The sequence below is a fragment of the Rhinatrema bivittatum genome, chromosome 4, assembly GCF_901001135.1.
Source record: "Rhinatrema bivittatum chromosome 4, aRhiBiv1.1, whole genome shotgun sequence".
In the NCBI taxonomy this organism is placed as follows: Eukaryota; Metazoa; Chordata; class Amphibia; order Gymnophiona; family Rhinatrematidae; genus Rhinatrema; species Rhinatrema bivittatum.
This window is the reverse complement of record NC_042618.1, coordinates 292193469-292210589: the sequence shown is the minus strand read 5'-3', so window position 1 is coordinate 292210589 and position 17121 is coordinate 292193469. Positions and strand designations below refer to the sequence as shown.

The 17121-nt window shown below is 41.0% G+C and overlaps 1 protein-coding gene across 2 annotated transcripts in view; it reads right to left on the bottom strand.

Annotated features, from left to right (window-relative positions):
* Positions 1 to 7928: 7928 nt before the first annotated feature.
* Positions 7929 to 17121, bottom strand: part of EIF2AK4 (eukaryotic translation initiation factor 2 alpha kinase 4) — a 546008-nt gene continuing 536815 nt past the window's right edge. For both annotated transcript variants that reach the window (XM_029600187.1, XM_029600189.1), the window contains one exon: positions 7929 to 8339. In XM_029600187.1, coding sequence (XP_029456047.1) covers positions 8282 to 8339 — 58 coding nt within the window. In that variant the 3' untranslated portion in view covers positions 7929 to 8281. The remainder of the gene's footprint in view (positions 8340 to 17121) is intronic.

Sequence of the window (17121 nt, the reverse complement as noted above, 5' to 3'; positions counted from 1 at the left end):
GAAAAATTCTCCTTTGCCTGCAACTGTGGAACCCAGAGCAAACAAGCTCTCTGAATAAAACTGCTGCCTATGACAGCCTATATATATCCAGCAACTTCAAAAATCTTCTTGAGGTAAACTTCCAGCATTCGGTCTGCACATCTTTCAGTATGATGGACCCAACCATCGGAATGGTGGCTTTCTTGGCCACTGCCGAGACTGAACATCAACCTTCAGAATCATGAAAAGCTTGAGTGTCTCCTCCGGTAACAGGTACAACCTTGCATTGCCCTTTCAACTTTCAGACTGGTCTCTGGGGTCTCCCACTCCCTGCAACCAACTTCTTTACCAACTTTTGGAAGGGAAAAGCCTTAGCCCAATCTCTCAAGCTGTCTAGGATGGTGTCCACTCTGTTCTGGTCCGACTCTTTCTGAGGAAGTTTTATGCCTAGCTGATTAAGCACATGTGGAATTAAGGGCTACAACTCTTCCCTGCAAAACAGACAGACCACCTTAGGGTCGTCCCATTCGGCCATTAGCACCTCCTCCGAATTCAGATTGGAAAAGTCCTGCATGGACTCTGACTCCGGAGACCCCTCCAGAGGACCATTCTTGTCTTCGAAATACTCAGATTCCTCAATGGTACAACTGTGCTGCCTAGCCAAACCTGAGCACCCTCCGGATGTTAACTGATGCCTTCTTGCTGATCACCTTGGGCCATTTAGCAGGCCGTGAGACACTTTGCAGCTGACACTTAGTACAAGAGCACTTCTCCCCTGCTGCCTTTCTAGCCAGATAAGCTCTGTGGAGAAGTGACACCAAATCTGAGGGAAAGAGGGCCTGAGACTCCTCATAATCTTCCTGCATCAAGGACTCCTTATCCTTAGAGGCTTCCAGCCTCTCTGCAGGACTTTGCATGGTTGACGATAAGGAAGGAGAGGAATCCCTTGCCTCCCCGGGAGCCTCTTGTACTGCTGCAAATGCACACAAGATGGCTTGCCATTCCCACATTCATGGGAAAAGGATTTGTGGTGGCTCATGATGAGTGTGATGCTTTTTTTTTTTTTTTTAATTTATATTTTATTAGAATTTTCAAAGTATATAACAATAGCAGAGACGGTACCATACAAGGTTAGGTGAGTACATTCAAATTAACAGATAAACATAACTAAGATACCTCACCCCCTGTGGATTCCAGCGAACTCTAATCATCCCCTCTCCCCCCCTCACCCAGGATCCCTTGCAATTCCAAAATCCAGGGCATTGTTGTGGGCAACTGTGTATTGTCCGTTTAAGTGTCTCTGTGGTTTCGAACCGTAGAACTTGGTCGGTAGGTATAGGAATCAATGTCACTAGAAGTTCCAGAAAATGCAGTGGTTAAATATTGTCCCTGGCTCAGATTCTCGCCACACTGAATAGTGGACAAAATAACAAAAGCATCATTCAAGAATCTGGCTCGTCTTTAGAGGAAATGCTTTGCGATGGGAAACCAGGCGGTTGTTGCGAAGTGCCGTCAAGTAGTCCAGCCGCTGATACCCCTTTAATGTTGCTAACACTTCAGAGAGATGTGGGAGTGTTACAGACGTCCAATATCTGGCAACTTTGATGCGTGCAACCAGTAATGCAAAAGTGAAAAATTTACGTTGACATGGAGTAAGACCATCAAGGGGTACATTTAGTAGAGCATTCGCAGGCCCCCATTGAAAGGAACAACCCAGTAAAGTCCTTAACCAATCAGCCATAACTTGGCAAAAGATTACTATTTTTGGGCATTGCCACCAGACATGGAAATAGGTACCAGTCTCACCACAGTTCCTCCAACAACAAGAAGATATAGAAGGGTAAATGTTATGCAACCGTTCAGGGTCAAAATGCCATCTATAAATCAGTTTATAGCCATGTTCTTGCAATCTAGCTGAGATGATACCTCTACTAGCTCTCTGATAAATTGCGTCCCATGTTTTGACCGGTAATGGTTCTCCTAGATCTTGTTCCCATTTCAAAACATGCAAGGGCGCTATGTTCCCCCCAGTGCTCAGTAGTTGATAAATTCTTGAGATTCCTTTAGTCAAGGAGTCAGAGTTAATACAATAATTTTCAAAAAGGGATCTGTTTCCCCTCATTCTCCCCGAGTTGCCGATAGCTGAGAGAAAGTGACGAATCTGTGCATAAGCCAAGAACATATTATGATGAAGATGGTACTTCTCTAAGAGTTGTTGCCACGGTAATATCTTCCCCCTTGGTAGAAGTGACCCAGTGTAGTTAAGCCTGCATCATGCCATGCTTGAAAAGTCCGTGACTGGAAACCAATGGCAAACTCCTTATTATAAAGAATACATGTCTGATAGTAGTAAGAATAGTTCCCTACTAGTCTAGACTGCCATTTATACCAAAGTTTCAACGTAGTCTGAAGGGACCAGGGAATATGCCGTACAGGTTGCCATGTAGATCTGGGCTGCCAGGGCAGGGCGCTAATAGCCATAGGGCCCAATATAGATTGTTCAATAGCAACCCACTGTTTACCAGTGTGTCGTCTGGCTAAGTCCAGTACGGCTCTTAACTGTGAGGCGGTGTAATAAGCCTGCAAGTCAGGGACCCCAATCCACCCTGTAGCTTAGGCTGAAATAATATGCGACGGGCCACCCTAGGGGGTCTCTTCCGCCAGATAAAATCAAATACCCTTTTTTTGAAGCCTACGGAGAAGACGTGCAGACAAGAGGACAGGTAAAGTAAAGAATAAATAGAGGTATCGGGGAAGGATATTCATTTTAATATGGCTATTCTACCGAACCAGGTAAAAGTGCTTCTGTACCAAGTATCTATATCTCTTCCTATCTTTTTCAATAATGGAGTATAATTGAGATTAAACAATTCGTCAACCTCGGGGCTCAAATGGATTCCCAAATATTTCAAGGATTGTTTGGCCCACCGAAAGGGAAATTGTTTTGAGATTTTCGTGACCTCTGATGCCTCCAAATTAAGGTTCAGGAGTTCAGATTTGTCAAAGTTCACCTTAAAACCTGAGACCCTACTGAATGACATCAATTCCTGTTCCACCCCTTGCAAAGAGTAGAAGGGATCAGTTAGAGTGATCATGATGTCGTCGGCAAATAATGAGAGTTTATATGTGAAGTCACCCACCTCTATCCCCTGTATAGCTCTCGTATTCCGCACACGGGTTGCAAAAGGTTCAAGAAACAGTGCGAAAAGCAAGGGAGAGAGCGGGCAACCTTGCCTCGTACCACGTCCTATCGAAAACGCATCTCCATAACCACCATTGACCTTTACCATGGCTTTAGGGCCATTATATAGTTGAGTTATCCACTGCGTGAAGAAAGGGCCAAAGTTCATTTTAGCTAGAGTTTGAAATAGAAAAGGCCAGTGAACTAAGTGAAATGCCTTTTCGGCATCTATAGAAAGTAAGACTGCTGGGATATTCTGTTGTTTTGCCCACCAAACCAAATCTATTATCTTCCTCACGTTATCAGCAGCCATCCTTTGTGGGACAAATCCAACCTGATCTGTATGAACTGGTGATGGTAAATAGCGGTTTAGGAGCACAGCCAATATTCTGGCTAAAATTTTTAAATCTTGATTAATTAAGGAAATAGGGCGATAAGACCCACATAAAGAAAGGTCTTGCCCTGGCTTGGGCAGCACTGTGATACCCGCTACATTAGAATGCTCCGTGAGGATCCCCCCATCTCTAATGTAGTTAAACAATTCCACCAAGTGGGGTGCTATGATGTCTGAGAGAGCTTTATAATACTCCCCTGGTAGCCCATCAAGCCCTGGTGCCTTATTAGCTTTTAAAGTTTTAAATGTCATTTTCACTTCCTCTATAGTAATAGGCCTGTCTAAAATATCTTGTTGTTCTAATGTTAATGATGGAAGTTCCACCCCTTCTAGATAGTTTTGTATATCCTGACCGTGTATGTGTGAGTCCGGCCTATACAAAGTTTCGTAGAACTGAGTAAAACATTGCTGGATCTCATTGGGTTCAGAAATAAGCTCTCCTTTTACATTTTTTATTTTTGTAATGCTGCTTTGGGATGTGCGAGACTTTAATTGACGAGCTAGCAATTTCCCTGCTTTTTCTCCGCCTTCATAATACACCTGTTTATTTAATTCTAATATATGTGCAATATGGTGATCCTCCAAAGCATGCAGATGCAGCCTCGCTTCAGAGAGCTTTTTATAAATTGTTGGTGATTGGGACTGAAAATGCTGCTTGGAAAGCTCCCCTATCTCCTTTAACAATAAAGACCTACTCTGCTCTCGCTCTTTCTTTAATGCAGTAGCTTTTGCAATGCAGTGGCCCCGAATTATGGCCTTTGAGCATTCCCACATGGCACTAGTGGAAGTTATGGAATGGGCGTTGAGGCTATAATATTCTTGTAATTGATTTGCTAAAGTTTTAACAAAGTGCTCTTCACGCAACAAGGAAGTATTAAGCCTCCAAAAGGACTGTCCTCCTCTTCCACCCCTAAAATGCAAGTCCATCCAAACAGGACCATGGTCAGACCATGTAATTGGTTCTATATCTGAATTATGTAATTGCAACATAAGGGATTTATCTACGAGGAAAAAGTCTATACGTGAATACGAATTATGAGGTGGTGAATAATAAGTGTAAGTCCTAGAGGACGGGTGTCCATGACGCCAGGGGTCTACTAGTGTCCAGTCATCCATAATAGAGCGAATGACAGTTCTAGCTTTCTGGTTCTGCTTTGCCATATTCCTATGACTCTGATATGAGTTGTCTAATTTGTGATTCAGCGTTAAGTTAAAATCCCCTCCCCAAATAAGGGTGCCTTCCCCGTGTTCCTCCAGCAATCTTTTCACCTTAGTGAAGTAAGTGTCCTGACCGGATGTGCGGGCATATGTGGATAGTAAGGTGAAAATATCCCCTCCCATTTTAAATAGGACAAACCTCCCCTCAGTGTCTAAAATACTAAGTAGTGTGTCAAAAAGCAATGAGGAGGAGATAAGAATCCCTGTACCGGCATATTTGGAATGTTTACTGGCACCTGAGAGAAAGCGAGTTGGAAAATCCCTAAATGCTAATAAATGTTCATGCCGCTTCTTAAGGTGTGTTTCTTGTATAAGAATAGTTGATGAATGTAAGCGTTGCATTTCTTTGTGTAATAAGTGCCTCTTCCGGTATGAATTGAGCCCTTTAACGTTAAGAGTGACAATCCGAATCATTATAAGTAACTATTAAAAATTGACTATAATTTATATGGCCCTACCGATATAAAAGCTAAGAGTTATTGATAGAAGACATATTGCCCTCTTCGGGGCATCTTGTAATAATAACCCACTAGTAATCAGAGAATAAACGGATCCTAGGTGTGAAAAAGTATTCCCTTCCCTCCCGTACGATCCACCATAACCACATATGGATCCCCACCTTAGGGTGCGTCCCAACTGCGGCATACGAACGCCCCAACTGCTCCCTCCCCCCTCCCCCATCCCACACACTAACGAACAACAATACTTATTATAAGCTTTAAATAGTTTAACATTACATAGCTAGTAACACGTGTCAAAAAATGACAAGGCAAAACAGTCTCACATTATGCGACCCTCAAAATCAACCTTGATCAGATAGATTGTCCTGTGGCTGCCACGAATGGGTTGCCATGCGGCGTCTCGGCTTCTCTACCCGCCGCCATTTTAGGGCTCCCTCAAGGTTAGGTTTTGGCGCGGCAGATTGCAGCGATGGAATCTGAATTGCAAGACCTGCCTGCTGAAAAACGGCGTTGGCCTCATCGACGGATTTAAGCCGGTATGTGATTCCTTCACGCTGAAATGATAATGAAAATGGAAAATTCCATCGATAGCGGATATCCATCCGTTGCAGGGCCTCCGTCACCGGTCGTAGGTCGTATCTTTTCTTTAAGGTGCTAGCGGCAACGTCCTGGAACACAGCTATCTCTAAATTATTCCAGCTCCAGAGCCTCTTTTTAAGTGCGATTTGCAATATTGATTCTTTTTGCTGGAAACTGAGAAAGTTGACAATATCTCGAGGCTTCCCATCTCGGCCCCGAGATGGGAAGCCTCGAGATGGGAAGTGCACAGATCACCCCGAGTGATCTGTGCGCTCTTTCAATTTTGATCTCTTCGCACCGATCGCCTAATGTTTGGGTGCCTTCAGGTCCACCTTGCTTTAATAAGAATAGACAGAATTCCCTTGCCGATTCAGTTCAATTGGAGAAATCAGCCAATTTGGGTATACCTCGGATTCTTAAATTCTGACGGCCAGATCTATTCTCGATGTCTTCTAGTTTATCGTTTATGTGATTGATAGCGGTTTGGTGCTCATTAATACCTTGTGTAAGATGCGTGATATCCGTTGCATGCTGTTCTACATGGAGCTCCATTTCATCAACTTTTTGTCCGAGAGCCTGAAATTCCTCTCTTAGCTCAGCGAAAGAGTTCATTAGATCTTCTTTGTGTGTACGCATGTCCGCCCTTAACTCCATAAACCACTCTCGGAGCATCTTTTTATCAGGTAAATCCGACAAGGTAGGACTGGTATCAGATACTGCTTGTGGCGACAAAATCGGGGCCTCTGCCTCTATTTCCTCTGCTTCTCCCGCCATGCTCTCAGTGATGTCGGCCTCTCCGGCCCGCAACTCCGAGGCAGCTTTAGTAAAGGAAAACTTTTGAAGATCGATTCCCCGCTTTCTCAACGACATCAGTCCTCTTGTAATAATTCAATCAAACAATTGTTTGTAAGAGAAAATTGCGTGATACTAGCAAATTTAAAGATGGGGGAGTATCGAAGCTTTAGACAGAAGCGTCCACCATGCCTCGTGGCGAACAGCGCCCCCCAAGTATGATGGTCTTTTACGTGCTGAATTGGAGTCTGCACTATTATGCTCAGAAACTGTAAGCGCCGAAATGGAGTTTGCACTGTCTGAGCAGCCCTCTCCCATGGAGATGCAGCGTATGCGCATATCCCCACATGAACGACAGGCCTTGTGCGATCTTTGGCTGGCGCCATGTATGTCCTACATGCACTGCCTCTTAATCGCTTGCTGTGGTGGACTCAATGCTGAGACCCATAGCTCACCTGTGTGTGGTGTGATCACTGATCACTCACAGGATCCACCAGAGTCAATATTCTCTCTCCAAGCCGCCTGTCAGGATTTTTTTTTTTTTTTTAACTTTACAGATAAAAATAAATTACTTTCCTGAATGCTGTAGAGTGGCTGCTGGTTCCCGCAGGTTCTCTGGGGGATTGAGGGAACTGGATCACCAATTAATTGAAACCTCCTCAGTATCCAGGGATGAGCTAGCATCAAGGGTCACCAACCCCTGCTCGTCCATCTCAATCAGGTAAGATGGCCCCCACCAGGGACCTAACACCACCCTAGGAGGAAGCTCCTGAAAGAAATCCATCTCTCCTTTTTTTTCTTTTAAACTCCAGACTGCAGGTTTTACACCTCTACCATCTGATGGAGACAGAGAAATACTGAGGGCCTGCAGGTAGCACACTAGGTTAAAGTAGCAGTAAGGTTTTCTTCTCTGTCTCCATCTGCTGGCAGGGAAGCAAAACCCAGGACTGGACTAATCTGGGGTATAAACAGGAATGAGATACAGTTTCAGTGTTCAGATGTTAAGAAGGATGCAGTAGAGCATTGAAGAGTACAGAATGGAGATATTATATAATTGAATCCACATCAAATTCAGAAATGTAAGATTATTCATATCAGCAGAGATAAGAACACCCGCCTCCCAAGAAAGTGATGAATTTTAGTCAAATCAGATAAATAAAAAGAGATGACGAGAGATGACAAAATTACTGTCTAGAAAATATGAAAGTACAATATGAAGAGCTAAGATAATGTGTTTACTTAGGGAAATACTGAAAAGAGAACAAATTGAAATTCATAAAATAGAAAAGAAAAACTACTCTATTATGAAAAACAAACCACACAATACATTTCAAAAAGTTTATTTTAAATAATTGTTTTCCTGAACATTTGTACTCATTAACATGTTCATGAAAACTTTCAGAAACCTTGTTTCCAGTTCCATAATATGCATTTTTCTATTACATTAAAAGATCATCTTTAACAGAATACATAATATAAATATTAGCTGTATTGCTTCCAGGTTTATTTACAATAGTACTTTGCAGTTTTCTTCAGTTATTATCAATTAAAAAATAGCACTAATTCCACTTAGTTACACAGTTCTTAGAATGATGTCTTTCACTTTTATTTCGTTCCAGTGATCAGAGATGATGGATATGGCAAAAAATGTAGCTTGTGTAGCCAAGACTTTCAGAACTAGAACAATACCTTGTAGAAGTCATCTTTGTAACTGTACAGCACCAGCAGGGAGACTCTGCAAAAAAAGAATGAGGGTGACAAACAGTTCAGACACTACGGGAAGAAATAAGGGGTGTTAAACAGCTAAGAGAGGACCAGCCCTGCATTTGTCAATAGGCACTCATTATGCCTGGGCCTAGGGTAGCAAACATTTCGGGGGTAAGATTTTCTGCTTTCTAGCTCTGCTGAATCTTATTCAGTAGAGAATAGCCCTCTGCTAACCAGTAATAGTTCCTTTCAGGAGGTGGGGGAGCGGGATGAAAGCACCAAAAGTGCCTAGGAGTGGCAAAATCCTAATCTGTCCCTGGAGAGGACACTAAGAGGCACAAGAGAACATGAAGCAGCTCATAGAGAGCAGGGACATGAATGATGGAAAATGATGTACCTCACAGACTACTTTTGAAACAAACACTGGGACTTCCTGATCATGTCCTTCTTGATTTTGACCATTTTTCTAAAATATACAAAGTTCCTGAAATATATTTGTCTTGTCTGCGAGTCTTGACTAGAGTGTAAGCTCCATGGGGCAGAATGGTCTCTGTGTGACTGTATAGTACTGTGTACATATTGTAGTGCTATATAAATAATTATTAGTTGTAGTAAGACTGAAACCAGATTTTAGACCCCTATCAATTTGGATTTAGGGAAACCCTTAACACTGAGATATTTCTTTCTCTATGCTTGACAGTATTAGACCCAGCCTCGATAGTGGTCATAGCTATGTACTAATTATGTTGGACATTTCATTGGCCTTCAATACTCTTGACCATGACATTCTTCTTTATCGTCTGAGGGACTGTGGCATTTCTGGGCAAGTTTTAGCATGGTTTACATCCTATCTTTCCTATCACTTTTCTCACAAGTCATGATGGGGGTAGGGGTCAATGTTCTTTGTGGTTTGCTAATACCACAGGCGTACCTCAGGGTTTTGCCTTATTTTCACTGCTGTTCAACATCTATCTACCCCTCTTTGTAAGATTCTCACAAGCCTTTGTGAAGGATATTGAATTTTTGCAAACGATATTCAATTCTACATCAAAATGAGTACTACCTGGACTGATACAGTGAGCTCTATCGATATCTGTGTCAGTCATTAAACTATGGCTACAGACAACAAACTTTCTCTAAATGTCTCAAAACAGAGTTTTTGGGTTTCTAGCGTTTTAACAGTACTAATGTTCCTTCTAACATAATCTTGAACAACTTTAGATTTCCCATCTCCTCTTATGCAAAAAGCCTTGGTGTGTGGATTGACTCCTAGCTGCATTTAACCATCATATAAAGACTGTGACTAGAAGTGGCTTTTCAAACTTATTCTCCATGGCCTGAAGAATCTTCTAGAACCAGACGATTTCAAATTAGTTGTTAAAGCATCAGTGTTACCCATCTTGGATTATTACAATGTGATATACATTTTGCTTCCTGATTTGGCCTTAAAACCTCTTCAATTATTTCTTAACTCTACAGCCCAGTTGGTCAGTGTAATCAAAAGCACTGCACTTCTACCCTCCACCATCTTCAATGGTTCCCTGTTTGTTTTAGGGTTCAATCTAAGATACTGATTCTTACTTATAAGCTCCTTAGTATTTCTTCTTTGCCTTGGATTAATTTCTTACTATGAATATATCAACCCAGTAGACACCTCAGATCACAAGAAAGAGTCTTCTTGAAGTGCCTACAGAATGAGCAGCAAAGCTGTCATTCCGAGAGATTGTGCTTTTTCAGTAGCAACACCTGTCATGTGGAATACCCTACCTGCAACCTTGAGACTTATGGAGTGCTCTAAAACATTTAAATCCGCATTAAGATCTTTTCTGATGAACTAAGCATTTATTAAAATAATACTCTAATTTTAAGATCTAGTCACTAGCCAGACTTTGGGTATTTAAGTTGTCTTATATTTTGTCAGTGAAGTTATTTTGTGTTTTATTTATGGTGATTTTATATATCTGTTTACCTTGTAAATTGCTTAGGGCGTGAGCGTGAAGCAATTAAGAAATTTTAATCAACAAACAAATAGCTCAGAAAGGGAACAAAGAATACAGATTACTGTAACTCTTTACTACTGGGCCTTCCGGCCTCTTCTATTCGTCCTCTACAGGTCCTGCAGAATGCTGCGGCAAGAATTTTAACAGGCAGTAGAAAAAGAGATCATATTACACCTATTCTTGTTACCTTGCACTGGCTGCCTATTGAATACTGTATCCAATTTAAGACACTCTGCACTTTACCCAAATTAATATACGTGAGCAAGTGGACTGGCTTAACGCAGCAATTTGGCTTCACGTGCCCCAAAGAAATCTCAGGTCTGTTAAAAAAGGCCTACTTTCAATACCTACTGTACACTCCACCCATCTTAGCCAAGATGCAGAAAGAGCTGTCTCGCTCACTGGGCCTAAATTATGGAATGCACTGCCTATGGATCTGAGATTACAAGCTGATTTTAAGAAGTTCAAACGGGAACGAAAAACCTGGCTGTTTGAAAAGGCACTTATGGCTGAAATATGAGATAGCGCTCTATTTTTAACCTTTAACTTTCTTTATTTTAATCTTAATCCTTTTATCTATTTTACAATATTGTTCTTTTATCCCCGGATAATTTAGGTTTTAATTGTCTATTAGCTTTGAATGTATTTATTCTATGTCTTTTAAAAAGCTGTAAACCGTTGTGATGGCTCGTCTGAACGACTGTATAGAAAATCTGATAAATATATAAATAAATAAATGGAGCATGAAGTGGCTCAGGGTGGGCACTGAAAGGCAGGACGGAATGTGAAGCAGCTTAGAAAGGACACTGACAAAGAAAGATCAGTACCTATTCCTTTTCTTATCTCACACAAACCTCATCTTTCTTTTAATTCTAGGGATATAAAAAGTCAGAATATGGAACAGATCTACCTTAGTGAAAGGAGTTTCTATGGTAATCAGGCTTCTTTGCAGCCCACATATGGTGAGTTGTATAGCTGTCAAATATGATTAATGGAGTAAGGAGGTGTTAAAGATAAGTAAAATAAGGAACTGGGCATTGGTTACAGTATCACAGAAACCTTCCTAGTATGAAAAGTGTTAAAATAATGTAGGGATCCTGTTAGATCCCTACTAGAGTTTAGTTAGAAGAATATACCATCGGTTTGGGGAAAGACATTGTAGTAACCTTGTGGGTTTGCAGCATCCCTTTATGGAAGCTGGCAATGGATGTGTCCCTCTGGTTTATAAAGCTAGATCACCATTTTATCTTGTAGATTTCCTTTTTGCTTTTACAGAGACAGCATGTCTTGGCTGATTTTTCTATTAACTTAGTTTTGGCTCTATGGAGATAATTTTGTTTGAATGGGAGTTTCTTTCACCCTCCCTATCTACCCTTTAATCTTAATTTATTTATGTTTGGTGTATTCCATCACTTGGGACTAAATTAAGCTGATTTAAGTTTGCTCTACCATCAAATGGGAGAGGTTCCCTTTATGTAAGATGGACCTGTGATTATCAAGATTCAAGAAAAGGATGACTTTCAGCCATTCTGAGAGAAAGGGAGAGAGGGGAAAGGAACTGGACCCCATCCAGGGCCCATGTACATCTACTGAAGATTGGGAGAAGAGGAATAAAAGATATCACCCTCATACTGAAATGGAGAAGAGAAGGACTTTTGCATTTCAGGTACTGTGATGAAACAAAAAAGAAAGAGGAGAAAGCTACAAGGAGGAGGTAGGAGATAAATTACTGTATAACAGATTCCATCTTTGATACTTCATCTTCATTGGGAAAGGATCATGCTACTTGCCCTATGTCCATGGAAGGGAAGAAATTAAGTTTTTTGAAGAACTAATTCAATTGAATTTAACATCTGAAATTGAGAAAGACTAAGAAGTCACAAACTTATTAAAAAAAACAAAATAAACCCCAAACCCCCCCCCAAAAACGCTTGTACCATCAATAATTGAACCAATCAGCTGTATAAGACTTTAAACAATCACTTTGCACCTTATCAGTAAAAGGCCAAAAACTCTCATGTGTTTCACTGAACAGTGATCTTAATGCTCATCTATTCTGTTATCATCAATACTGTGTGCAAAGACTTTATTATGGGAGAAAACTAATTGCAAAGGTAACTTTCCCCCATGCAGGAAACCCTGGAATTAAATAATAGAAATCTGAGACATGGCATCTGGAACTAATATCCAGGTTATAATAAGACTAAGTATTTGTCCTTCTTGGTCAGGTATGGGTTCTGGTAAAAAATTAAATATGCAGGGGTACATTTAGGGCCGGATTTTCAAAAGCATACGGGCAAATATCCATGGGATTTACGTGCTTAGGAGGCCTTACGCGCGCCGGGCCTATTTTAAAAGGCCTGGCCACGTGTGTAAGTCCCGGGGCTTCGAGAAATGGGTGGGGTGGGGCCAGAGGACCCTACCACAGCAGCCATTTGCTGCTGTGTCAGAGGATCGTGTGCTGGCAGGCTGCCAGCGTGCGTAACCTGCGGTGGGAAAGTTAGGGGAAGGGATAGAAAGGATAGATTAGGGGGAAGGAAAGTTCCCTCTCAGGCTGATCCTAAATTGGAGCAGTTTGGGATGGAACGGGGGAAGGCTGCGGGTGTCGTCGCACGCAAGTTGCACTAATGTGCACCCCCTTGTGCATGCCAACCCCCGATTTTATAACATGTGCGCACCGGCGCGTGCATGTTATAAAATTGGGCGTCCATGTGTGCGTGCAGGGTAGCGCGCGCACACAAGTTTATAAAATCTACCCATTAGTTTTTAGTCACTATATAGAAAAGAAGCATTCTGGAGGATGTTGGACAAAATAGCTGAAGAAACTTGTCATAGTGAAAAAGCAAACCACTGTAACCTTCCCCCACCCAAAGCAGCCTGTCTGTTGGAGAACTGAATACTGAAAAACTAATCTCTGAGAAGGTACACCAGGCTATAAACAAAAGATCCAAGCAGAATAAAAGATCCGTTTTTTATCTAAAAACAAAAGGCTAGGTTTTTCTCTACTGTGCCATCTATCTTTCCTGATGTTCCTGATAATAGTCTACAATTAAGAGTCAAGTATTGATAACCTAAGATATAATCATCTAGAAGTTTCTGGAAATGATACAGCCAGCAAATGACTGCCTTACCTGCAAGGAAATCTCTGACCAACTTAGGCCAGTAAAAACTAATTCTACTTTTCCACCTTTATCTCCATTCAGAAAAAGCTATCACCTCTTTTTGCTATGTGACTGTCACTACACAGTCCTTTCAAAATACTATAAGAATAGAATAAAGACAGATATGAGGAGAGAAAAGCCAACAGAAGATGCAAAAGGAAGAAATTCAGACTGTAGAAAATACACAGACAACTGAAGAAGAAGCCACCAGCAAGATTCAGAGACCTGAGACTGCAAATGCACACAGAAATCAAAACCAACACAGAGGATCCACAGATCATCACAAAAAGACCAGAGACCTGACAACACAGAATTCCTGCTTATCAATAAGTTTGGACTAAAATGTATTAGAAAAAAAATAGTTTTTACATATTTTCCATAAAAGCATCCGAACGATAAGTTGCAAGTATTTGAATAAATTAAGAGTTCCTAAATTCTGATGAAGAAAACTGTCAATGTGATTACTGCAGCAAATTGCTGATAGAACATTTAACCTATAGTCTTCTGTAAATAAAACAATTGAAAACAAATATGCCTATCCTTTAAATTAACTTCCTGGTAACATCTGGTGGTTGGAGATATGTACTGCATTTAATTTTACTTCAAACAGTTTTTATTTTGCTCCAATAACTACAAACACTGGTATGACAAATACAAAGAATATTTGAATAACAATGGTAATACAGAAAGTCGCTAATAAAGTAGTAGATAATTTGTTCTCCTTTCATCCCCACTCCGTTCCCCCTTACCTTTCCCACCTCCCCCCCCCCCCCCCAATCCTCTATGGTCTTCAACGAACTCTGATATGGTGCATTAAACTGAACATATACCTCCAATCTTGTCTCTAAAGTTCAAGCATTTAAAATTAAACTCCTGGGTTGATGTGGCAAAGCCAAAATATAGGGTTCCCATATCTGCATAAATCTCTGGTGATGCTGGGGGAAGATTGAGCCAGCTCTTTGTCTATCTGGAGCAGTCTATGGAAATGGTTCAGCCATGCCCAATATGTGAGGGGTCCTAGCTCTGCCAATGAAGAAGTATTATCTTTTTCCCTTCGCAAGTAGCAGCAGAGGAGGCCCTTTCCCTCGAATCGAGGATTATGGTAGGAGTCCAAACAACACCAGTTGCAGGGTAGGCTTAATAGAAATATCCAACAATCATGATATGTATTGTATTATACGTCCCCAGTAATCTCTGATGAGAGGACAACCCCAGAACATATGTAAGAAATTACCAACCTGTTTTACACTTCCCACAGAGTTCTGACATAAGAACATAAGAAATTGCCATGCTGGGTCAGACCAAGGGTCCATCAAGCCCAGCATCCTGTTTCCAACAGAGGCCAAAACCAGGCCACAAAAACCTGGCAATTACCCAAACACTAAGAAGAATCCATGCTACTGATGCAATTAATAGCAGTGGCTATTCCCTAAGTAAAATTTATTAATAGCCATTAATGGACTTCTCCTCCAAGAACTTATCCAAACCTTTTTTGAACCCAGCTACACTAACTGCACTAACCACCTCCTCTGGCAACAAATTCCAGAGCTTTATTGTGCATTGAGTGAAAAAGAATTTTCTCCGATTAGCCTTAAATGTGTTACTTGCTAACTTCATGGAATGCCCCCTAGTCCTTCTATTATTTGAAAGTGTAAATAACCGAGTCACATCTACTCGTTCAAGACCTCTCATGATCTTAAAGACCTCTATCATATCCCCCCTCAGCCGTCTCTTTTCCAAGCTGAACAGCCCTAACCTCTTCAGCCTTTCCTCATAGGGGAGCTGTTCCATCCCCTTTATCATTTTGGTTGCCCTTCTCTGTACTTTCTCCATCGCAACTATATCTTTTTTGAGATATGGCGACCAGAATTGTACACAGTATTCAAGGTGTGGTCTCACCATGGAGCGATACAGAGGCATTATGACATTTTCCGTTCTATTAACCATTCCCTTCCTAATAATTCTTAACATTCTATTTGCTTTTTTGACTGCTGCAGCACACTGAGCCAACGATTTTAAAGTATTATCCACTATGATGCCTAGATCTTTTTCCTGGGTGGTAGCTCCTAATATGGAACCTAACATTGTGTAACTACAGCAAGGGTTATTTTTCCCTATATGCAACACCTTGCACTTGTCCACATTAAATTTCATCTGCCATTTGGATGCCCAATCTTCCAGTCTTGCAAGGTCCTCCTGTAATGTATCACAGTCTGCTTGTGATTTAACTACTCTGAATAATTTTGTATCATCTGCAAATTTGATAACCTCACTCGTCGTATTCCTTTCCAGATCATTTATATATATATATATATATATTGAAAAGCACTGGTCCAAGTACAGATCCCTGAGGCACTCCACTGTTTACCCTTTTCCACTGAGAAAATTGACCATTTAATCCTACTCTCTGTTTCCTGTCTTTTAACCAGTTTGTAATCCACGAAAGGACATCGCCTCCTATCCCATGACTTTTTAGTTTTCGAAGAAGCCTCTCATGAGGGACTTTGTCAAACGCCTTCTGAAAATCCAAATACACTACATCTACCAAGTTCACCTTTATCCACATGTTTATTAACCCCTTCAAAAAAATGAAGCAGATTTGTTAGGCAAGACTTCCCTTGGGTAAATCCATGTTGACTGTGTTCCATTAAATCATGTCTTCCTATATGCTCTACGATTTTGATCTTGAGAATAGTTTCCAGTATTTTTCCCGGCAGTGAAGTCAGGCTCACTGGTCTATAGTTACCCGGATCACCCCAGGAGCCTTTTTTAAATATTGGGGTTACATTGGCCACCCTCCAGTCTTCAGATACAATGGATGATTTTAATGATAGGTTACAAATTTTAACTAATAGATCAGAAATTTCATTTCTGAGTTCCTTCAGAATCCTAGGATGCATCCCATCCGGTCCAGGTGATTTGCTACTCTTTAGTTTGTCAATCTGGCCTACTACATCTTCCAGGTTCACAGTGATTTTGTTCAGTTCGTCTGACTCATCACCCCTGAAAACCATCTCCAGAACTGGTATCTCCTCAACATCCTCATTAGTAAACACGGAGGCAAAGAATTCATTTAGTCTTCCTGCAATGGCCTTATCTTCCCTAAGAGCCTCTTTAACCCCTCTGTCATCTAATGGTCCTCACAGGTTTCTTGCTTTGGATATATTTTAAAAACTTTTTATTATGAGTTTTTGCCTCTATGGCCAACTTCATTTCAAATTCTCTCTTTGCCTGTCTTATCAATGTTTTACACTTACCTTGACAATGCTTATGTTTTATCCTATTTTCTTCAGATGGATCCTTCTTCCAATTTTTGAAGGATTTTTTTGGTTAAAATAGCCTCTTTCACCTCACCTTTTAACCATGACGGTAATCGTTTTGCCTTCCTTCCACCTTTCTTAATGCGCGGAATACATATGGACTGCACCTCTAGGATTGTATTTTTAAACAATGTCCAAGCCTGTTGAACACTTTTAACCTTTGCAGCTGCATCTTTCAGTTTTTTTCTATTTTCCTCATTTTATCAAAGTTTCCCTTTTTAAAATTTAGTGTTAGAGCTGCAGATTTACTTATTGTCCCCCTTCCAGTTATCAGTTTAAATTTGATCATGTTATGATCACTGTTGCCAAGTGGCCCCACCACCGTTACT